The following is a 23,365-nucleotide window of genomic DNA, read 5'->3' on the forward strand; positions in this document are numbered from 1 at the left end:
TTGGTTACAACAAGTTAAAGAAGACTACAGTAAAGCATCAAGAGAATATGGTTTCTTGGTGAAACTGATAATATACTTTAACTTTGATATTAGTGAATTAAACCGGTGTCTACGCCAGTGAGCAGCTAAGCTTCCCAGTTTTGTTGCAATCCACGCCAACACAGTTTTGACCGAATACTTTTTATATTACCTTAAACATCGTATAAAGATTCCATGTTCAGTGTCATTGATTACATCGTGAAACTGAATCGGAACTATCCTTCCTAAAACAAGACAATGTATCATGAATGATAGACAGTATATTGGGCAGAGTAACTTGTTCTCTATTACATGCAATATCAATCAGCCACTCCCAGCATAGTAACGATACTAATTTGTTTAGTGTCAGAGGTTCATTAACTTTAGTTTACCACGTTTTTGTTCAGATAACTGTCCATAACTATCTTCCTATGTTAAGTTCAGAATAAAGGTCTACCGCTTAAACACCGTGTGTTAGAGAAACTTGCCGAGATTAATGTCGCACAAAGACCCACACTTGACTCGCGTTACCATCTAAAAAGAAATTTGACATCTTGACCTCAAAACCGTTATCAACAACATGTTGCAGAAACGCGTCAAGCTGCTCCAGTTTAATCGGGATTGTAGCTTGGCCTCCTTCGACATTGCCATCAGCTGTATTGAAGTTATAAGCAGATCCTTTCGTGACAGAACCTCCCAGCATGCGAATGTTGGGTACAAGTTGCTGAAGCATCTGCAATCCACCAGCTAGAACAAGCTTGGTCTTGGAGCTGTAGAAAAGTCGTAGAATCTCCTGCCCGGGATTGGTAGGTTGATGAGATTTTCGTGCTTTCTGGATCGCTTCTTCTAAAGGTTTAATTTCGTAGAACGTTGCTTCAATCCCAAGCTGCTCAAAATCTTGAAAGTCGTCTGGTAAGATCAACTTTCTTGTCCTCAGGAAGTTTAGGACGTGTTTGAACAAGGCACCGTCTCGATCAATAAAGTAGTTTCCCTTCGGGTCTCTTGGCACTTGGCTTTCTCCATTGAAAAACCCAGCTAGTTTGGAGTCTGGATACTGTGTGATGGTGTACAAGGTGGTGGTGTAAACATGACCACCGACATTAAGACACACCACTTTTGGAGGTTCAGCCGCCATCTCGAGTCTTGTTTAGCAAAGCAGATGATTGACTGAGTGTTGGCGGAGGCGAATGATACTGGTTCATAATGCAAGGGTAATAAATATCAACTTATAGTCACGCGAGCTTTTAAGTCAATAACATCAGTGTTTACAAAGACTGACTCTAAATTGTGCATTATACTTTCAACACCAGGCTTCATGCGTCTTTTTCCTATCACCAAGTTATCACCCACCAATAAACTTTCGCTGATACATTCTTTTGTTTTCTCCAGTCTTACGGAGCTTCATTTGATATTTAGGATTATATCCATTTTCTGTCGATGTGATACTGCACTGACAACGCCTCATTTGAAATGTAAGTTTATACAGTATTGTTCCCGCCCGGCTTATAAAACAACCCCTGGTGGGTTTTTATTCATGGATAAGACTCAAGGTTTGACTTTTTCAGGAGTTACGGAATGGTTACAAGGCATTGTTGGTCGACCGAATGGGATGGAATAACTTTTTATTGTGTTATTGCATAACCATCCGTGAATTTAAGGAAAGTTTAACTAGAACTAAACGAACTGAATGAGAAACAGCACAGTCGAAAAAGCACTTGTTTCCACCATTTACTTGGAATTCTCTAAGTACTACAAATAACCTGGCAATGAGGAACCAGGGCGGCATTGCTCAGGGAGAGAAAACAGAGTCATGCAATAGAGTGGGACCGAAGTTGTTCAATCGGTGGCCCACAGATTTTCAATGTTTAATTGTTCTTAGACCAATTTGAAACCCACACAAAAAAGGTGAAACTATTTCTGTGATATTGCAAGACTTAAATGAATTAAGAACGCACAATGTGTTTACCTAACAATTGTGCCCGGGATGATGTTATTCTTGAGGAACATGTATTATTCAGTAAATGACACAGGCATTCTCGAAAAAAAGAACGAGTTCTCCCAACAGGGGTCGAACCCAGTTCTACCACTAAGCTACAGGAGCTTACAGGAGACTCGTGGAAACTGTTGGAATTTGAATGTCGATGTGTGGCATATGCGCAATGGAATAAATGTGATGGTCTATTTTAAGCTTGGTGAATAAATATGAAAGATGTATTATTCAACCAGTGACACAGGTATACTCACTAGTTGAATAATGCATCTTTCTCGTTTATAAGACTTAAAAATATACCATCACACTTATTCCAATGCTATTATTTAGATCAATATGCATTCCTTCGAATGATCATTGAACAATTTCAGCTAAGAAAATATTCCTCCCACATAGAACTGCCATAAACGGTGTCCAAGAAACACAATAATAAGTACACATATCATTCGCAAATAGTATGGCAAATGTTAATATTGGTCAGGTATTATAATTGACATGCCTTAGTTGACACTCTCTTTTATAAATTTTATTTCATTTAGAAACAGTTATTCAATATTTTCAACCCTCCTTCAATACACTCGCCAAAAATTATGTTCAGACAGAGTACTTCATTGAATTCACGTTCACACACGTCTCAAATTTTTGGTAGACGAATTTCGATGTATTTCTTATAAGTCCCTTTCTGATCGTCGATATAAGTGTTCCATTTGTGTTTGCTGCTGCCAGCCTCTCTTCTCATATACCTCAGAGTGTCAAGCGAAATTGGTGGTAGCTCCAGAGCACTTTTCGTTAGCTGACTTTGTTCGAGTTCAGACATGTTCTCCTGATGGCTGTTTGACCGCATCATGACTTGGACCAAGGCTGGCGCAACAAGCCTCCGTGGTGTGACCTCAAGGCCTGGGAACTCCACAGTCTGTTTCTCGACGATCGCGTTCCTTTGCGCCGTCAAACAGCAATCGGCGCAAGGACCTATTACATCACAATATTCCTTTCCAAAAGCACATGAATTACGGTCATTGAAGTATGTACGAAGATTGATTTGATCGGAGAGTAATCCGCCGCATTTGGCACATTTCGAATGGTGTGGGAGGTTAAGAGACATCTGTTTGCCCCTTCTTCTTGAATCCCACTCTCTGCACTCTCTTGACTCCCTCGGCCTAGGTTTATGTTTATGCCAGTATTGAATCCCACCAGATAATTTATCCGAGTAAGTTTGAAAACGAAGCCTCTCCCTTGCGTTCACTTGAGACGACTTTGGAGACCAATCTTTGTTTTTCCCCGAGGAATGATGATCGTCAACCAGTTTAGGCAGAGTTGAACGCTGAAAGCATTCTCTGTGCGGCATATTTTCAGCTTGGTATATTAAAGTTCATTAACATGTCCCACGTTGTCAGCCATATGAATTTGTGTTTCTTTATAAATCACAAAAGAGACGCAAACAGCGCGCTAATACACGTCGGTAGAGAGAATCCAGTGAACACGCGTAGCATATAGAACTCCAAGAATGTTCCTTTATACTTTCACCTCTGTTCCTAATGCTCTTGTTTACGAAATTGAGCGGATAACTCACCTAAGTTACCAATAATTAAAATTCATTAATGCGATCAATTGACTAAAAGGTCACGCTTGAATTGACAGTCACAGGATTAAAATACTGCGCATACTCTTTTGTCCGTAAACAATATAGTGTTGACACTTGGATGTGTTGAATGCTTTTCAATTTTCAGGGGGGAGGGGGAGCAGAAAAACTCAGATGACAGGGTGCATTTTGTTCCTCTTTGCTCGTTTTCTTCGCTGCTCAGAAGACGTTTCCATGCTGTAATCTCGGACTATGGGACTTAACTTTCAGCTACTGGAGTAATAAAGCATGTTCTTATTCTAAAGCCTTTAGAATACCAAAATATTCGGAATATTTTGGTCATCTTTACGTCGTTTTAATTGCTGGGTTGTTTATTAGAGAACAGTTTCTAACCCACCCACTGTCGAAAGTCTAACTGTGGTGCACTGACGTTGATTGATCACGAGGCGCACCTGCCACTCTCATGCTTGCGCGGTAAGATAAGATATTATTGACGGCGTCTCGAAATTCAGACATCGAAATGAAGACTAAACCTTGAAATCGAATACCACGACTCAAAAGATCTGAGGTCAAGTTTTGTATCTGGATTTTATGATAAAAGTTGCTTTTAAAAACATCTACTGCAGTTCTCGGTGGTCTGTTTGTCGGAACTCGAGTACTACCAAGAAACACCATTACCTCCAACTGCTGGTGAAGTTACCGTCTGTTTTTTCCTTGCGTGTGTTGGACCTGGAAAACCAGAGCGATTGGAACTGTAAGCCGAAGTTGGTGAATCGAATAACATGGATAAGCAAAAGCGCAGTCCAGCGAATAGTAATTACACTAATGACGCAGACTTCATACGCCTTGTTCATGGGGCTTCAGCTTTAAAACGTCGTGGGAATGTGAAGAGGAAGACAGACAATTTTTTGCCATCAATTCCTCGCAGTGAAAGGAAAGGCCAAAGTGACTGTGATTGTTCATTTTGTGATGGGAATTCTAAAAGTAGAACTTGGAGAGATTCCAATACACAAACTCCTTCATCAACAACTCAAGAACGACAGTTGACTCCGACGGGCTTCAGGCAATTCTGGCTACGGTACAAATCTTCTCTTGCTATTCAACCGTCAGAATTTCACCAAGATATTGATGCTTATTCTATTGAGGTTATACGAGAACACAACGAACCGCATCTTGTACTTCCTGCTTTGAGAAACAAGCTCAATTGATCAAAAATTTGCATAACACAGATGATCGATGTCCAACCGACCCTACGTCCCGGGGGTGGGGGGGGGGGGACTCTGATATTAAAGGGGCAGGGATGCTGGTCGTCTCGCTTAGGGGTGTAAATTTTGGATTTTGGTCTCACTTAGGATGATCTAGGCAAAACGCCGTTATATTTAACCGTGAATGTCTCGTTTGGAGTTGCACGCGAAGAAATATGAAAATATATATTTCTCTGTATTTAAAAATGGTCTCTTTTTGGGGTAAAAAAAAAAAAGGCTTGGGCCACGCCGATACTGGTCTCCTTTAGGGGTTTAATTTAAAATTTCCGACGAGCATCCCCACCCCTTTCATATGAGAGTCCCTCCCCCGGCGATTTGATACAGTTGTTTCAAGAAAACAAGATAAGGGGATCTAGTCTTGGTGGACCGTCAACTTCTAATTCTACGAGTTGAAAAGAAAGACAATTTGAACAATGATCAATAGAAACTGGATTGTCTTGCTCTGGCCAAATACTCCGCAATTGCAAGTAAATCCAAAAATGTAATAAACACCACGTTAGCTATAGCTATTTTCGGCTACTTTTTGTAAATACAGTGCAAATGTGGTGTTGACCGGATTTAATTTCGTTCAGTTGCAACTCATTTATTCCTTGAAGTTGTACTTTATTTATATATATAAATTTATAGTTAAAGCAATTCAGTGGAGCAAACTCGTTTTTCATTTTCCGTTATAAAAGCAGTGCTACTGTTTGTTCTGAAGAACTGACGATCGCCACATGAAGGATATTAAAAACTTTTTGTTTCATGGACTCTTAAAGGACGTCAACCAGAAACTATTTTTTTTTTGGATGGTCAAACTTTTACTGAGTTCCACCCACAAACAGACTCAAAGGCTAAAGTCACTGACTTCGAACAGAACAATAGAAGGTTCCATTAAAAATTACTTCTCGACAGCATTTATTTTAGTATTATAATTTAAAATTTCATATGCAGGGGAAGACTCGTGCTTGTACCCTGAAATTGATTGAATTAGTGATTGACATCTGTATGGCGCATGACCAGGCTTCCCCTTGCCCATGCAAATTCTCTTTCCACATTTTCAAGGCGCTTCCACAAATCCTTGATGTCTGCGTGCAATGCTGCGAGTTTTTGATCATTTGTTTGACAACAAGGGATTTCTCCATAATCAAAGCTGTCGTCCGTCATAATTGGATAACGTGGTGCTGTATTTCCAAGCGACTCTCTTTCCATCGCGTTTGAGGTAATGAAGTTATAGGTTGTATCCAAATCATTAGCCAGCTCAGACGCATTTTCGTGTATCGTATGAAGCCGTGGATGAAAGCCTAGAACCCTGTGTCGCTTGCTTCCTGATTTCACAAACCTTTGCTTGTAAGTGAAGCAATCTGCCAGTCGTTTAAGCATCGCATTTCTGCTGTTTTGTTTACATGGAGGCACATTGTCATGAGACTCCACGCCATTTGCAGCATCTGTACTTTTGTTCTCTTCCTGGTCAAAAGACCTCTTTCCGGGACTGTAGTCGTTTTCGTCCTGAGAGGTACACGCGTCCCAAATTTTATTTTCCTCGAATTTCTTTGCGACAGGCGATAAAGGCAGCATACCTCGAGCATAGTGTTTCCAAGTTGGTTCACTCGTTTGTTTTTTCTCAATAAAATGCTCGCCACTTCTCTCAACTTTATTTGAATGCGTCAACATCATGAACAAACTGATCTAATCAGCCTCACTGCAAATTCAACATGGAACTGAAGTAGCTTGCTTTCAGCTCAAGAGGACCTTCCGTATCAATGAACCGTCACATGTATATAAAATATAATTAATGAGCAAATTAGTAGTTTTTAATTGAATTCTTTGGGTCCGTCTATCTGCGAACCAACCCCAACACGATCGGCAGACTCAATCGCTGTGAAAATTTAGGCCTTATCGATGAGACGGTGAAAGAAGTATCCTTGTAATAATACAAACAACTTTCTGTTATCGATGTATGCAGATTAACTTCTGGCCGGTCGAACAAAACACGGAGTAACTGTGATCTTAAAACGCCAAATATCCCATTGATGTAACATCAGGTTGTCCATTTTCGCTACCATTTTGTATGTGACCGCAAGTAAGCTTCAGTTTTCCACTGGAAAGGATTCCAAATTGGCGGTACAAGTAGCACGTTCCCAGAAATTAGTCAAACTACGAGGCTTTGAATTAACTGCGTGTACAAAACCAATATTCGCTGAAGCAATTCTGCGGGGTCATCCTTGGTTGTCATTCATAATTACTGCAGTTACCTGCTCAGTTGTCGCCGAGTTGTCAACCATCAATGGTGACTTGAGTAACCGGCCGAACTTCGCTGCTTTTCAATAACTTTAAGTAGAGTTTCGTAAAGATGAATCGTTTATGTTCTATGCAACAAACAAGTGTAAATTGGCTATTCAAATGGCGGCTTTCAGCTGCCCTATGTTCCTGGTAGTGTTAACACCGTTAAAGTTAATTTCTATTGTTTACTAGCTGGTGTTCTGTGGTATTACACGGTTGGTCGATCGCCATTGTTATTGACAATCACCCGTTGTCGATCGATATATGCGTCTTTTGTATTATGGATGACGCTAAAGGGTGTCATTTAAAATAAGGATGATGGTAGGACTCATTAAGAACTGAAGCACTGCAAAGTGTTAAAATAACGTCAAAGCATAGCGATTTGAAAGACTGCATTAGCCCTTTGTTCTTTTGGCGTTATCCGTGCAGTCATTTCTTGCTCGCGGCCATTAGAACGGTTTGTTATTGACCGTCAAACGATTAGTTTGTGTTTGACTTTAATATTCGTTTCCTGAACTCCACAACTGCTAAAAAAAGATCGTGAAACCTTGCATGCACTTTCTTTAATCTCACGATTAAGACCAGTGTAAACAGACGCATTAGTTTTCAAGAAAACAGAAGTAAAATTAAAACCGACAATTAAAGCCAATGCGGACGTGATATTAGCCTCGGTATTAGCGGAGCGGTTTTCACTTGAGTGTCGAAAGCAATTCTTCCTTTCGTTTGGTTTTGCCTCACTACGCTCTTCGCGTCCCTCTGCACCCGGTTAAAAAACGCGCGCCACTTTGCCAACCAATGAGAAGCAAAACAAAAAACAACCGTGACTTGGTCGCTCGCGTTAGCCTTATTCTCAGACTGTCCAGGTCGCTCGCGGCCACAGACTCCGAGGACCGTATAGAGTCCTAGAATCAGGCCACGCTTTCCCGCGCTTGGCGCAGGTCACCTGCATTTGCTTCGAATTCTGGTTGTTTACGGTTTGTGTTGTTTGCGTCTGCTGTGATTGACTTGAGTAATTACTATGATTTTAGTTTCACAACACTAAAAAAATCAAATCAAATCAAATCAAATCAAATCAAATCAAATCAAATCAAAGACGAAAACAGCAATAAAAAGCCTCTCTGTCAGATTCTATTGCCGCATGCTTTCCCGCGCTTGGTGCAACCTTGTTCCCTTGCTGTGTCTCTGTTCTGCTTGGTTCAGCTAGAGCTCTTATAGCGCCTTCAGAGTTGAGAGCTCATAACAACTCGAATTCTTCCAAAATTCAAAACAAGACGATACTTTGGCAGTACTTGGCAATGACAATTGAGATATATCAGAATCTCCCAAACGAACGAATCCAATTACAAAATTCTTTATTAAATACGTAAACCACTTATTGTAAATTATTTATACAACACAGGAAGGTGCAGTTAAAACATTCATGTAAAATTTTACAAATATCTAAAATCGAACAAACTAACTGAAAATAAAAATAATGATCTACTTTTGTCATGAACCGTACTGAGAATACGCCTCAAGAACCTCCCCCGCCCTAAATCAGTCTTTAATGTGCGGTATAATTTTCCAGTGTCTAATAACATTGTTTACATCCCTTTCAGTTTCTGTTTTGGTTTCACACTCATGTGATTTCACAATAAGAACTCCCTTTATTTCTCTTTATCTTACACTTCACGAACAATGCTTGCTAATAATATCAATAGCATAATAAAGTTGTCTGCCTCGTACACTGAGCCGGATTGCCTCATCCAGGAACTCAGGTGGCGGGGGGAGTCATACTGCAGGATAACAGCATCTCCGATAGCTCCTCTCAAATACTCCGGTTGCTATCTTTCCTTAAGGTGGGGGTAAACGTGAATTTGAATGGAATGTTAAGAGGTTTGAAGAAGAGATAAAAGAAAGAAAATGATTTTTAAAACACCAAGTGAAGTTTTAAAATTAGAATTTTTAGTTAATAATTAATAGACGGATACCAAGTTAGTCCACTAGCAACCTGGGGTGCCCTTGCGTTGGTATCAACTGTCTGTTAGTGTTCCATAAATCATTTTCTTTCTCAGTTCTATCCCTTCTTAAAACCTCTTCAAAATTCATTCAAATGTAGGTAGAATCCCTCCTTAATGTCATGATCCTTTCACGGGAACTGGCGACGTTATAGACTGCGAGACCTAAGGCAGTGACAGACGCTCAATATGGAGAAAAAGCAACCTTTTTGTACTGCAGTGAGCTACTTGCTTTTGGAGCTACAAAGTTGGACTTGTCACGTAAGGGCAGCTCTAACGTGACTGTCACTGTCACGGTAGCTATTTCATGACCAACCTTACAGTCTAATTGGCGTGGACATTCGACGCATAGTGCGCATTTCAAATGAACAGTTCTTCCGTTTATTGCCCTTCTTTCCACACGTTACGATCCAAAGAAAGGCTCTTCTGCAGTTGTACAAACGCCATGAATAAATGAAGGGGTTCATGGAACTGTTGGCTAAAATAAGAAGAAATTGCAAGTCACGTGCCCACAACACAAGGTCACAATCACATGTTGTGCACAAATTGATGACATATATGAAGGCACACGCGGGAAGATAACATGATATGAATAAAACCAACATGATGAGTAAAGTTTTCGTAATCTTCTGTTCCCATCGCATTGTGACTTTCTTGGCACGGTTTTCTTCGGTGCTGTCATGCAAACTGTCCCATTCGCGAACTTGGCGGCGAAATATCTTATAAATCCTTATGTAAGCAAACAGCAAAACTACAAAAGTTAACACGACAGCTGTGTTGGCAAACAGGAAAGCGTAGTGAAAGAATCCCAAGTACAGGTACGCAAAGGGAAAGCTCAGTGACAGCGTCCACACAATCATACACGCTATAACGGCGCGCATTGTATTAAGTGTTGCTCTGTATTTGAACGGTGAAGTTATCGCAAGGTAACGATCCACGGTGAGAGCGGCCAGACTGAGAATTGAGGCAGTACACGAGATGAAGAACGGCATGTGAACAGAGGGAATGAGCAGCTCGTAGTCGATCAATCCGAGAGCGTTCTTTATGTGATAAATTGCAGACACAGGGTCTGTGACGAGCCCCACTACCAAATCTGCCATCGCAAGGTTTGCCACAAAGTACATGAATGGGGAACGTAGATCTTTGTTGGGATCAATGAAAACGGCCATGACCACCAGCAGATTTCCCGGCACCGTGATAAGAGACAGCAAGACAGAAACTCCGCCTGTTATGAATGGAAGGGCGACTGGAGCTGTAGAGTTGAGACATGGCGAAGAAAAAAAGATAAAATCGTGATCCATTTGGTCAGTAGAGTTAGGCAAAAGGTTGTTACCGCAAGGATTAGCCTGTACTGGGTGCATGGGATCCGGATGTTCTAATACAAACAACGAGAACAATAGAATACGAACCTGGCCTATTTCCAGACTATTTTCAATGCTCGTTGGCACGATTTGTCGGATTTGCCGGAAAACCAGACGTGACCTTATCAACAGGTACGTCACCAATGATGTCGCTGTGGGAAAATGTCTGTGTGGAATTTCTAGGAGGGTAGCCACGACATTTTCATAAGGGAAGGCGTTGTCTGGAGGTTCGAGCCCCTACCCCTACCCCCCACACGTACCAACTTTTACCAACAATCGTACTCTTTCGTGACAAAAACTTGAGCCCCCTTATTATACCTAAAAAAAAAATAAAATAAAAAATAAAAAGCCAATGGCGGCAGGAAAAAAGCCTTCTGCCTTATTTGCGGTAACTGTAATTCCTTGCATTATATTTCTGTTACTGGTATTTCTTCTCAGTTTTTGCTACACTTTCCAAGGATTTAATTGCTGCCCTATCGGTTCACGATTTATCAGTTTTGCGACCTTTCAAAGCGCTCAAATATCCCTTCGGCAGACTAAAAGTGACACAGTCTTAAAAATGTAGCCCACTAGTGGCGGAGCGTGTTATAAGGAGTAACCCCCCCCCCCCCGGAGTATTGGTTGCTAATACAGTTTCTACCTGACTACTAATCTCCTTTTGAGTGTTCGTCTGATCCCAAGCTTTCACGTTTCCAGAAAGCAGAATATAGCTAAAAATGGGTTAATTTATTTATCTTGTGGGCACTGAAAAGTGTTTTTCGATATAATTTTAAAACTGATGAAACCATGGTGACCTACTAGCGAGCATTGTGTAGGCGACCCGGACGTAGCCTTTCCGGTATTTTAAAGCTGATATCGACTGATACAACAATCATCTGAATAACTGATACGTCTACATTTCTTACATCTCCAATACAGGCAATCTGACAATTTTTTGTCGGCTAAGGTACTTTTTTGCATGTACAGAATACACGGAAATTCCCGTTCTCTTTGTGTGAATCAACCTGAAATAGTTTAATTACTTTTGATACGTATAGAACTGTAAGCATAAGTTGCTTTGACAAAGATCTCGTTTCAATTCTGACGTCACGGACTACTTCCACTCTTTAAAACAAAGGGTAAGGCGGTTCCAAGGATGTCCGTTTTAGCAGAGCCTAATTTTGTAGGGTATGGGGAGCGGATTTTAAGTGAGGATGTAAGTGCTTGGTTGAGCTGAGACTTAAACGTCGAACGCCAAGCCTTTTCCGTAGAAACTTTGCTCCACTTTGTCTGTAGCTGTCCACAGCAACCTCGTTCCCAGGGCTTTTCCCCTTGAAGATAGGGAAAAAGCCCTGGGAACGACGCTGGGTAAAAAATAGAAGCTTGGGTCACGCGCATCCCCACCCCTTTCATATGAGAGTTCCCCCTCCCCCCGGGTTTGACAAGCATCACCTAATTGAAACCGGGCCGAATGGGTCACTGGTTTATTTTCTGCCTATTGAGGGTGCCCATTTGCTCCTGGAAAAAACTGAATTGCGTAAAAGCAGAAGACTAAAACCACTCACTGTTCAGTCTTTCGTAGCAATGGGGCTTTGTTTTGATAGGTTTGGTCAGCGGTTTAGTATTGGATCACCATACTGTGACCACCGTGGATTGTGGGATATAAAATGGTTGCGTTGAGGTGCGAACGATGTCTCCGCGCTTTACCTTCTTGGATTCTTCGCTATTTTGTGTGAGAGTTCGTTCCTTTTACGTGAAAAAAATTTACAACAGGATAGAGGGGCCATTTACTGCTGCAGGTGAGTGGCTATGAAATAATTTATTTCCGTTCGTGCGCTTAATTTTCTGGGAGCAGCTTTGGCCATGCCAAACTCTTTTGCGTGCGCACGCAAAATTTCCACACGGTGTGTGTAATAGATTTGCCCAAATTTACGAGGACAAATTTTCTTCAATGACTGATGTTTGGCGGTAAAAAAGTCAACTTGTAAACGAATGCGTATGAATGACTGAGTGAAGTGTCTGCATTCAAGGCATGAGGTTTCCCCCCGGTTCAGTTTTCTCCTTCAAACATTAAGGCATAGGTCGCACTTAATAATTTGCGGTCAAAATCTGTCAACGAGACACTTTTCCTAGTGCAACCCTAACTTTTATAGTTTGGAAAGTTTTTGGAAATAGGCAAAAACATCAAAGGCACCGTAGTGCTTGGGTGGGGCAGGCAGATTTCAGAAAACTCGGGCTGAACGATAGGAATCACAGCGAAAACTGTCATCACTTGTCATTGAGTAGCAAACAGAAAATATGCAATAAAATTAAACAGGGCACGGTGATATCTGCTTAAGTTTGCGCTCTTTCTTTAGCATGGACGGATGTGGATTTTTATAATTATTACAATTCATCACAGTTCCCCGTTTTTTTTCGGTGGTAGCACAGAGTATTTGCAATATATGTATTCTCAAGGCCAAAGTTATAGTCCTGAAGAGGTAACTATCGAGAGCCCTTTGTAGAATTCCTCTGCATTGTCGTCTCTGGTGCTCGTCGCACTCAACGGACCAAGTTTGTCGCCGTCTTCTGCTGAGGAAAGACGGGTGTATACTCGCTGGTCGAATGACAAAGAAACAACGTTGTTAAGATTATGGGCTGACATATTTTTTTCACCTAGTGCGACCCTGATAGTTGAAAGCAAAAGTTTGCTTTCCGGTTGTGTTTGTGGTACCAGAATGGTTACATGCATTTCTCAAGCCTCAGCATAACACTGTTCAAAGAGTTTAAATGAAGTACATGAGCATAGGTCTAATATTGAGGTGAAATGCATTGAGCAGCAAAAAAACCATGAAGAAAGAATGTTCTTTATTATTTTCATTTGCTGATACATGTTCAGTTCTAATCTAAGATTTAAAAATATACTTTGCAATATGTTCAGAACAAAAAAGATGCAAAACTTTAATCAATGAATACCTCAAGCATTTGGCATAATGGCTCGAAGAACTGAAGTGAAAAGTGTATTGTCAAGTTTTGTTACCAGGTGTTTGGCTTCCCCAAAATATTGGGCCAGATGGCTGTGAATTTTTTCTGTTGTAATATTAATAACATTTGCACAAGAACAACATACAATGTGATGTGTATAAAAATATACAAGGTGTAGTTCTAGTAACGGCATGCTTTGTGTGCCTGTTTTACTGCTGTAGTCAACAGTAGTTCAACTTTGATTCTGATATAAAGCAGAGGGGGAGGGGAGGGGAGAGGAGTGGAGGGGGTGCCATTGGAGTCTTTCTATGTAGAGATTCTGTCCATAATTAGATCTGGCAACTTGAAATGTAAAAGTTCCCATAATAATGCGAGCAACCTAAATTGTTATTTGCAACTTTATAAAATTCTTCTCCTTTTTTTTCAACTGTAGGCTGCACTCAAGATATAAGAACCAGTGAAAACTACTGATTCCTTTATTGCAAAATGTACACACATCTACAATTATGTAAGTGATGTCATGGGTATACATGGAGCTTCGCAGTTATGTTTCATTGTGTGTTCATTATGTTTCATTGCGCATGGTTACTCACACATCGTGTTAAATAAATAATGGTGCCGATACTTGAGAAATAACAGAAAAGGATGGTGACAATGAGACAGTAGCAGTGGTAATGCTGATATTAGCAGAGAATCTTGTGGGATCCTGGGCCCCAGTTTTTGGGGCTTAAAACTTACATATTTCTTGCAAACAAAGAGAAAAAAAACATGGACTTACATGCACATGTAATTAGAACACCCCATAATTCCAGCAGGTCACATCATATTATTATGATTCACCCTCTGTGCAGGACAACATTTTTCAATTGTGTGTATTCTGTGTGAACCTCTGTATCAACCACTTGATGTACATGTATATCTCTCTCATCATTGCTTGAGTTTTGAACTCCAAGTTATTGCATAACTAAACCTAACTTCCCTTCCCCTTATTATATGTAGATATAAGGCTGACATACATGCACCCTTGCCTGATGCTTCACTTTCCAAGCAGACAAGAGCTTAGTGGCCTCTTGAAGTATGTGAAGAGCATGTAAAGAAACACATGTAAGCAATGTGTTTAACACAAATGAGCTGACTTCCTTGATCACATAGACAACTGAACTTGAAGTGGCCCTCAACCAGGATTCCAGGTGGACATACAGTGCAGGCAACTGTGGCAAGACCTGAAAGAGCAAGGTAATGTCCTGTCATTTTTGATTGGCTATAAGTTATTCCAGTAGTTTAAGTAACGCTTCGCGTAAGAACTATGGTGGAGAACAATAAGCCGCGGCAACGAGAGCCTTTTTTCTCCCGTGTTGAACTAAGGTGTTATAATCTCCAAATGAGCTTTCTCATTTGGTAAAACGCTATTTGGCGCGAAATTCAAATGATTTGAAGAAAATTTTCTATGTTGGAACCTGAACAATTCGCTGAATTTCGCATATTGCTTTTATATTCTAATAATCTTTGTATAGCCGAAAAGGAATGGAAATCGTATGTGGGGAAATGCGTGTTTGGTTGATGACGGCCCGGAGAGTGGTATTTTTACCTTTCTTTCGTCAAAATTTTGACAGATTTATAAATAATTTACAGTAAAGTTATGCAATCCAGTGTTTACTTGTTCAGGATACACCCGCGCAAGCGAATCACCAGATATGAAATGTTTCATGGCATTTTTGTTATTTATTTTCTTCTCTATAGTTATTCCAAATGATTTTTGCTTGACAGACGTTATTATTATTTTCTTTACTCATTGTCGACTGAATATCGCTGGCTAACGGAGATCAAAATAACTTCCAGAATGGCGTATTTACTGCCTCAACACTTTCTGAATATGAAGAAAGTTTTCGGCAAACAACCATATACGAGTGTTCTTGTAACGTCCAACATCTCTAAGTATTACGACTATAACAGAACATTTTCATATTTTGCGTCAATGAAATCAACAGCAACCCCGAGGGATTCTCTAAGTCTAAGAAAGTGTTTGATGCGCACAGGCTGACGCAAGCGGCAATCACGGACTCTCAACAGCCAACGAAACCAAAAAAAAATTACAACATCCATAAACAGGCAATATTGAATGAGTCAGTTAAAGCTGTAGCAACAACCGCGACTATAAAAGCAGATCCTCATACAGTTCCTCTTCAAAAGCTGACAACACGGACAGTGCGTTGCATTCATCTTCTGTTTACAAGTCTAGTGTACCACTTGAAACGGAGTGAAATGTCTTCTTAAAGGTGGATTTCCACTGTCGCGTAAATTTTACGTGCTTACAGACGTGAATTTAGCTGGCTTTACGTACGTAAATAGAATAAGAAGCGATATATGAGCCGCGTGCGTAAACGTAAAAAGTTGAACGGCACTCAACTTTTTACGTTTACGCACGCGGCTTATACATCGGTTCTTATTTTATTTACGTACGTAAAGCCAGCTAAATTCACATCTGTACGCACGCAAAATTTACGCGACAGAGGAACAACAATTCGTCTGCAGAAAATCTATATCCATGTGCCACAATGGTTTGTACATTTTCATATGAGCACAAACAAGCTACCGCCAAAATCGTAATCTTCTCGCAATTACCTGAAATGTTCACATATTCCAGTCGACTGAGGGCGTTTTTTCCGTGAAAAATGATGCTCTGATCAAGAAATGCGCAATTGGAGATGTCTAAGTATTCCAAATCACTAGCTTTGTTGACGATTTGCAGACGATTTGCAGAAGCTGTTGTGGACCGCGCTTGCCGACTTCAATTCGATCGACGACCCGCGTGTATCGAATGCTGAAGATAAAAGGAAAGGTTAAATTTTGATCACAGTAGCACTTCTTCAAGCACATTTCCTGCATGAAATTTAACAAAGGAATTAATACATGTAAGCACTGATTGTTAATGACAGCTTTACCTTAAACATTGCAGGCATGAAGTTGAGGCACACAGCTTGTCATTTGATACTGGTCAGACATCAGAGATCCCTATGGATAGTACAAACTGTAGAGTGAAATGTGGATTAGTGTTCAAGACAAAGAAGGTACCTAAGTAAGTAAGCAAGAACTTTTGTTTTTGTGTTGTACCACCTACCGTATTGGAATGTATGCTAATTGGGGACATCTAACTATATTAATAGTTCTTGTTATGGTGATTCTTCTGTGCTTGTTTCTGTGGAAAGCTGTTTCTGAATAATACTGAAAATTGTTGCAGCCATCTCTTTACTATACACTAGTAGGATGCTTTCCATCTTTTGCACAGAAGTAAGCTTTGGCAAGTGTTGAAGTACCAATGCACCCATTTCAGTTGGAGATCCACCGGATAAAGCCAAACTGCCTAAAGTGCTTCTGCCAATTTCTTTTTGGAGTTGATTTCTGTAATAATTTCTCTGTGTCAAATTTGATGTTTTTTTAGTTTGGCCTCAGAACAAGATAACAGAGGTTAAGCTTCATTCTGTTCACATGGGGTCATCTGTGACATGTGACAGTTACATTTAGCAGCATGCAGTCTTCACACTGAAACTAAATTATGTGCTGTGAAAGTCACAGCATGTGTGATCCTCAAGCAGGTCTTTGGGAACTTCATGGTCAAAATAGTTAAAAAATACTGTATTAGTAATCACAGATTATTGGAGTGCGTTTGATTCCTTTCATAGCACAAATTTAGCTATGGTGAGCCCTTTCCTGTTCGTTTTAATTTGACTTAATTCTTGTTTTTTTTAATAACCTTTTTATGCAACTTTTCTTTATTGCAATGATGATCATCTTCACAGAAAATATTTGAAGTTTCCGTTCCAAATTTATAACCACAGTTCTACTGCTGCTAACCCAGCCTGAATAAAAGCAAAGTTTATGGGCATACAAAAATCTTAAATGTTTTTGAGGGTGAACAAAAATCTGGAGCATGAGGGATTATTTTACTCTTTCAACCTGAAGCTATGAGATTGGAGGTGAACCCAAGTCTGTGACCGATCTGGCAGAGAAAAATTATATATTATTGGTTGTGTGACATTTGCAAAATATTTTCATAACTTTTTATTCCTACTTGCTACTATGCTTTACTAGAAAGTGGAATGATGTTTCTTATACATAATGCGAAAATCCCACTCCTATGAAGCGATAAACATTTTGAATGTTGAGATCTAATTAGCACATTGAAAACCTTGATCTCAGATAACCAAAGGCGTGTGTACAAGCATAAATATCTAACACAGAGATAAAAATGCTACCGTAGACGATGGACTATTTATTTCTACTTGCTACAAATCTTAAGTACTATTTACTGGCTAAAAGAAAGGTATTTTCTATACTGGTACTTTATGCCAAAATCCCACAGCTATGAAGTGATAAACTTTTGAATGTTGAGATCTAATTACAGTCGAACCTGTATTAAGCGGCCCTGTATTAAGCGGTCACCCTCTATTAAGCGGTCAGTTGTCAAAGTCCCGAAAATTACTTCCCTTAATTACTGTAATTTTGACCTCTATTAAGCGGTGGCGGTCACCCTTTGTTAAGTCCTGACGAGCTGTTTCTATTGTCTTGATCTGTATTAAACGGCCACTTCGTAAACTGAGGAAACCACTCAAATACTAGAGTAGTTCATACAAGTACAAGTAGCACACCAGGTAATTGATTTCCTTGTTTATTTTCACAAATCATTAAATCGCCGAATACATTACTCGAACATTACTGGTCAAAAGTCTTGTCATCATTGCGGATCAAAGACATCGAATTCTTCTTTCATTAATTTCTGTTTAAGCCAGTTGAACGAGAAGTCATCCCAGTTTAACGGACACCAGGAACTTTCTCTGGCGTTAAGCAAAGTGAATGACATACTTAGCGATATTAAACTACGGAAACCTTAACAACAGACATTGATATCTAATTATTTTTCTTCTTAGGACAAATAGGTTTAAAAGACAAGGCTCAAAAGATTAGGAGTATGTCTTGTTCTAACGACCGGCTGTAATACCAGCCACATCAACTTGACGTTACTGTTTTGTCACTCCCTTTCTATGTGCTATTTTTCTCGAACCATGTTATTGTTGCAGTTACTTTTAACCGAGTAAGTGATTTTTGAGCGCTTTTATACACCATATTCATAAATGGCGGCCACGCGGAACGGTCTGGTTTCGAATGCATGAATGCGAGGCTTGGTAGGTCAGAGAATGCAGACTTGTATTTTATTTTGGCCTTGTGACTAAAATTTCGCATGAAATATTGTTGAAATCGTCGCTATTTTTGGAGGATCTAGGCAGAAAATCATTTTCTTAGTCACTAGATGGGATATCCTTGAGTTAATTAAAGATTTCCAGCGCGGAAAGGCTGAGAGATGCCGACAAATTGCTGTGTGCCGCTCTCTACGAAGAAGGACAAGCGGAGCAAGGAGACGGGTGAAAAAATTTCTTTTTTCGCTTCCCAGAGGAAGAAAACCTCAAAAAGCAATGGATTCATGCTATAAGGAGAGATGTTGGACTGTATTTTTCAATAAACCAGGGAACCCGAGTTTGTTCGAGGCATTTCAGAGGGGAAGATTTGCCTGAAGATTTTAAGGCAAAGTATCCTACTACAAGGGTAATCATTGACTGTACAGAGGTGCGCTGTGAAATGCCCAGCAGCCTCCTTTTAAATAGTGAGCTCTTTAGTTCATATAAGCACCACACCACTTTAAAGGGATTAGTGGGAATTTCACCTAAAGGGTTTTTCACATTTATTGGGCAACTGTATACTGGCAGCATATCCGACAGGGAAATTGTAGAGCGAAGTGGCTTCTTGAACCTTTCCTTTTCGAAAGGAGACACTGTAATGGGTGACAAGGGCTTCACCATTGATGATATTTTTCCCCTAGGAGTCTCCTTAAACATCCCCCCTTTCTTGGGAATGTCTGATCAGATGTCTGCCGAAGATGTGATCGCAACACAAGAAATTGCTGGCTTGCGAATCCATGTTGAGAGGGCTATTAACAAGGTGAAGAATTTTCACATATTTGATGGAGTTATTCCATTAACCTATTTTGGGGTAGTAAATCAAATGTGGTGTGTGTGTGCAATGTTGTGCAACATGCATGATCCCATCATCAGTGCTTAACCCTGCAACATAAACTAAATACCCCTTATTGTCAACACTCCCAACCACACCCCCTTGTCCACCCACTGGTTTGACAATGATAGCTGCATTTATAACATTAATTTTATTTTTGTTAAAAATAAATTTTGTGCTATTTTACTATGGAAAAAAATTATACTTGGGAAGTCATGTTTACTAAGATTGGTGTAAACACAGCTATTATCATGTATTTCGATGTCTTTCAACACTTGTAAATATTTCACTTCTAAAGTCCACTTGAATTCCAAGCTCCTATTCAATATTCTAAGGACATTACTTGAACAACATTATTCTGATCATCTTTTGTGAGGAAATTGGAACTGTAACTCTTTTCAACCAGCCAAGCTCTAATAAAATTACTATGATAACAAATTCACCCTCTTAGGTTTGTAACATGTCCCTATACTGGTAGTTGTCATTAATTTATGTAGCTGAGAGATTGTTTGAAACATGAGTCTAACTTTGAAGATCACTCACTTTCACAGTTGAGATTATAAGGAGAATTGTGCTGCCAAATAATTATCACTGTAATAATTTATTGGAGCTTGCAGGTCAACTGATCTATGATACAAAATGTAAATATTGGCAAGTTGTATTAAAGCTAGGTGTATGTAAATACATCAAACATAATAATTCAAATTCAGTCATTGAATTTCCATTTAAAGGGTCTATTTACATTGTATATACAGCACTAAAAGAAGTAGAAGTGGTAGTTTAGCATTTTGCAAACTCACTTGCTGCAATTTTAATAAAATGGGTAAAGTAATATGTATGCAGCTTTTGGTTCAGGGTGTCCCAGTAGGCAGCATCAAAGGGAATTCTTTCCACTGAAATTCCCTTTTTGTGTAGACAATGAAGTCACACCATTTTGCCCCACTTACACCCATTTGGCCTTGCACTTGAGAATAGTACGCATGATTCTTTTTCAGTTTACATTGTCCATTGACAGCCTCACAAAAGAAATTGGGGTCTTGGCAGGCATCTTGTGGGGTGACTTGAAATTTTGTTTCAGGACACTTTGCTTCAGCAAGTCCAAAATGATCGTGGCATCCAAAATCAACAACCTTGCCATCTGGTGAGCACCCCACAAAAGGCATATCCAGGCAAACAACAAAGCCACTCTTGAGAACCTTTACAGGTGTCCTTCGTGCAAACATGATTTTCTCATATTCCTGGAGAGCAATCGGTTCATACTTTATACCATGCTCCACATACCTCGAGGTAAATGCTTTCGGATTGATGAGATCCATTGCAAACTTATCATGATTCCTTTGTCTTTTTGAGATGAGGTCAAACTTGGAAGCAGTGAATCTGAACTTTCGTTCTTTCTTCCACTGCTCTGACAAAGTTTGACCTCTTGTGGCTTCTTCAATCTTGTTTATCATGTTTTCATCAACATCAAGGGAACTAACAAGTGTCTCTTCTGAATGACTAAGGTTGTCAGGCCTGACAAAATCACTGCCTGAGTTTAACGGGAACCTGGGATAGGTTAACTCAGTTTCATCCATGTCATCTCTTGGAATAGAAGAAATGTCAATTGTAGCTGTTGTAGTTTTGTAGTTTTATTTTAGAACATTAACTCAACCTGATAGATTGGCAAACAAACATGGCTGGCTCTCCAAAGCACGAGGTCCATCACACAAGTTATATCATGTATCAATCACGAAATGTCCTTATAACAAAACATACTATATGTAAGAGTCACGAAACGTCTATTGGCATAACATAACAGTAGCCACAAAATTTGCTTCAGTATGAGTCAACTGGTAGCTGCAAAATGAGCCACTTTGGCTTTCACCAAATTTGGTCTCGACACGACTGTTGACAGTACAATCATCTTTTGTCGTAACTGATAAACCCATTTGTGGATTTATATTCTGAAGGGCCTTTTTCAAGTTCATTTCTGCTTGAACATCATGCACAGGGTTTGATCTTGCATCATACAATAAGCACTTCACTCCTTCTCTAGTTTTGGAATCATCCAACTTTGTTTTTGAAATGGTGACTTCCATTACCGGTTGAGCAGATATTTTGTCCCCACGACCCTTCTTGTGCCATTTTTGAAGCTGGGATGTGCAGGCAGAATCTGGTTGTTCATCATCCTCCTGGCACAAATCTTCTGTGCTTTTGCTGTCGCATAAACTAAACTTGCACGCTTTAAACATTAAAGCAAGAACGTGATTACAATATCCTACTTTGCCAGCTTTGCACGATCAGTTGGCATGCATGACTTGGCCTGAGACAATGCACATGGTAAAACGAAGATCATGTGGAGCTTCACTTTTTCTGAAACTGTGATAGCACTTCGCTCTCAAATGAAAGTACCTTTGGTCGCTGTTCGCCTCAATTTCCTTTAGGTACTCGTCCTTCAGAAATGTTTTTGCTTTCTTTAAATTGGTTGGAATTGAGTGATGCTCGGCATTTGTGACTCGCTTTCCAGAATTTGCCACGTGCTGGTTCATTTCGGCTCTCGTGAAACACGGCATCCTTTCAAGGGACTTTCACCATCCGTCGCTCAGGTATTTCACACTTGAGGTGACAGGAGAGACATCATTTGGTTCTGCCCTCGAAAACCTTGCCTTTCTTTTCGTGTAAATTTCATCTGGATCATGATCAACTAGCATTTTATCCCTTCCATTTTCAATATAGTCCTGGACTCTGCAATATAATCAACAAATATTTCTCAACTACACGTTTATGTAAACCCTAAACTGTATGTGATATCATCTCACGAATTGCAAAATAGCCCTCACCGTTTGACGAGCTGTGCTTTTGTCTTAAGTCCTTTGAGCGAATCACCTCGACATCTTAACCAAAACTTAAGCTCTTCATTTTTCAGTGAAGAAGGATTTCTACCAGCCAAGGAAGCTCCAGGAATATATCGTCCTCTGTGAGTATCACACGCGCATTTTCATCAGAAGCCCTACTCGAAGACGCCATATTTGTTGTTTTGTGATCTGTGCGTGGTCTACCAAGCCTCGCATTCATGCATTCGAAACCAGGCCGTTCCGTGCAGCCGCCATTTATGAATACGGTGTATGCATAAGCTGTTTACTACATAATATAAAATGGCATTTTCACCGTGTTCTGACCTGTATTTTGTACAACCTGTATTAAGCGGTCACTTAGCTATTCCCCAAGGGTGACCGCTTTACACAGGTTCGACTGTAGCATATTTATGGCCTTGATCTCAGATACAAGTATAAAAATCTGTTGTCAAAACCTCATGAATTTAGAGAGATGAAAATGCTAGCATAGGTGGTGTACTATTTATTTTTACTAATGCATTTTTAGACTCTATGCGAAAATTCTGCTGCTATGAAGTAATAAACATTTTGAATTTACTCTACACGAACATTCCGCTGCTGTGAAGCAATGAAGTTTTTGAACGTCGAGATCTTAATAGCACATTGAAAGCCCTGATCTCAGACAACCAAGTGCCTGTGTACAAGCATAAATTTTTTTTTTATTGAAACTCCATGAATTCTGAGAGATGAAATTGCTACCAAGTGGTTCATCAAAAATGATCCCGCACATGTCCTTGTGCGTCGAAGAGTGAAAGAAACAAAGCCTCTGAGCTTGAGTTGTGAGATGAACACATTTTGCTGGCCACTTTAGACAAACTTGATTGAGTTTAGTTTGTGTTTTTAGCTGAGGCTCAATGGCCACCGAGTACATAGGTAACTTACATGTACTTCACCTCTTCTCTGATACAACACGACGGCATACTCACTCTTCAAACGTGACAAGGCTGCGGCCGCCTGAAATATCCTGCAGGGTTCGCACACACTTCCCTGAGACTTCGATTAAGGATTTCCAGT

The 23,365-nt window shown here is 40.0% G+C and overlaps 3 protein-coding genes, 1 long non-coding RNA gene and 1 pseudogene across 5 annotated transcripts; 1 reads left to right on the forward strand and 4 right to left on the reverse strand.

Moving 5' to 3' along the window:
* Nucleotides 1-163: 163 nt before the first annotated feature.
* LOC146474916 (BTB/POZ domain-containing protein KCTD6-like) lies at nucleotides 164-2,359 on the reverse strand. Its single transcript, XM_085116651.1, has one exon. The coding sequence runs from the start codon at nucleotides 1,151-1,153 to the stop codon at nucleotides 512-514; it is 642 nt and encodes a 213-aa protein (XP_084972777.1). The 5' UTR covers nucleotides 1,154-2,359; the 3' UTR covers nucleotides 164-511.
* A 149-nt stretch (nucleotides 2,360-2,508) lies between these two features.
* Nucleotides 2,509-4,037, reverse strand: LOC146474917 (uncharacterized). The gene has a single exon (XM_085116650.1). The coding sequence runs from the start codon at nucleotides 3,351-3,353 to the stop codon at nucleotides 2,643-2,645; it is 711 nt and encodes a 236-aa protein (XP_084972776.1). The 5' UTR covers nucleotides 3,354-4,037; the 3' UTR covers nucleotides 2,509-2,642.
* Nucleotides 4,038-8,449: 4,412 nt separating this feature from the next.
* LOC146474918 (adenosine receptor A1-like) lies at nucleotides 8,450-10,521 on the reverse strand. Its single transcript, XM_085116292.1, has one exon. The coding sequence runs from the start codon at nucleotides 10,470-10,472 to the stop codon at nucleotides 9,429-9,431; it is 1,044 nt and encodes a 347-aa protein (XP_084972418.1). The 5' UTR covers nucleotides 10,473-10,521; the 3' UTR covers nucleotides 8,450-9,428.
* Nucleotides 10,522-12,136: 1,615 nt separating this feature from the next.
* Nucleotides 12,137-14,614, forward strand: LOC146474919 (uncharacterized). The gene is made up of 3 exons (XR_014866123.1): nucleotides 12,137-12,250; nucleotides 13,849-13,923; nucleotides 14,415-14,614. It is a non-coding gene; the product is annotated as an uncharacterized LOC146474919 (long non-coding RNA).
* Nucleotides 14,615-19,784: 5,170 nt separating this feature from the next.
* On the reverse strand, nucleotides 19,785-22,579 carry LOC146474920 (uncharacterized; annotated as a pseudogene). Its single transcript, XR_014866016.1, has 3 exons — nucleotides 22,298-22,579; nucleotides 21,274-22,202; nucleotides 19,785-21,081 (listed from the first exon to the last, which is right to left on the reverse strand). The product of XR_014866016.1 is annotated as an uncharacterized LOC146474920 (transcript).
* Between the last annotated feature and the right edge of the window lie 786 nt (nucleotides 22,580-23,365).

This window comes from Pavona decussata, unplaced genomic scaffold (assembly GCF_977016875.1).
Source record: "Pavona decussata unplaced genomic scaffold, jaPavDecu1.1 SCAFFOLD_87, whole genome shotgun sequence".
Classification (NCBI taxonomy): domain Eukaryota; kingdom Metazoa; phylum Cnidaria; class Anthozoa; order Scleractinia; family Agariciidae; genus Pavona; species Pavona decussata.

Coding starts and splice junctions, on each gene's coding strand:
- LOC146474918 (XM_085116292.1), bottom strand. CDS start 10,472: ATGCACCCAGTACAGGCTAATCCTTGCGGTAACAACCTTTTGCCTAAC.
- LOC146474916 (XM_085116651.1), bottom strand. CDS start 1,153: ATGGCGGCTGAACCTCCAAAAGTGGTGTGTCTTAATGTCGGTGGTCAT.
- LOC146474917 (XM_085116650.1), bottom strand. CDS start 3,353: ATGCCGCACAGAGAATGCTTTCAGCGTTCAACTCTGCCTAAACTGGTT.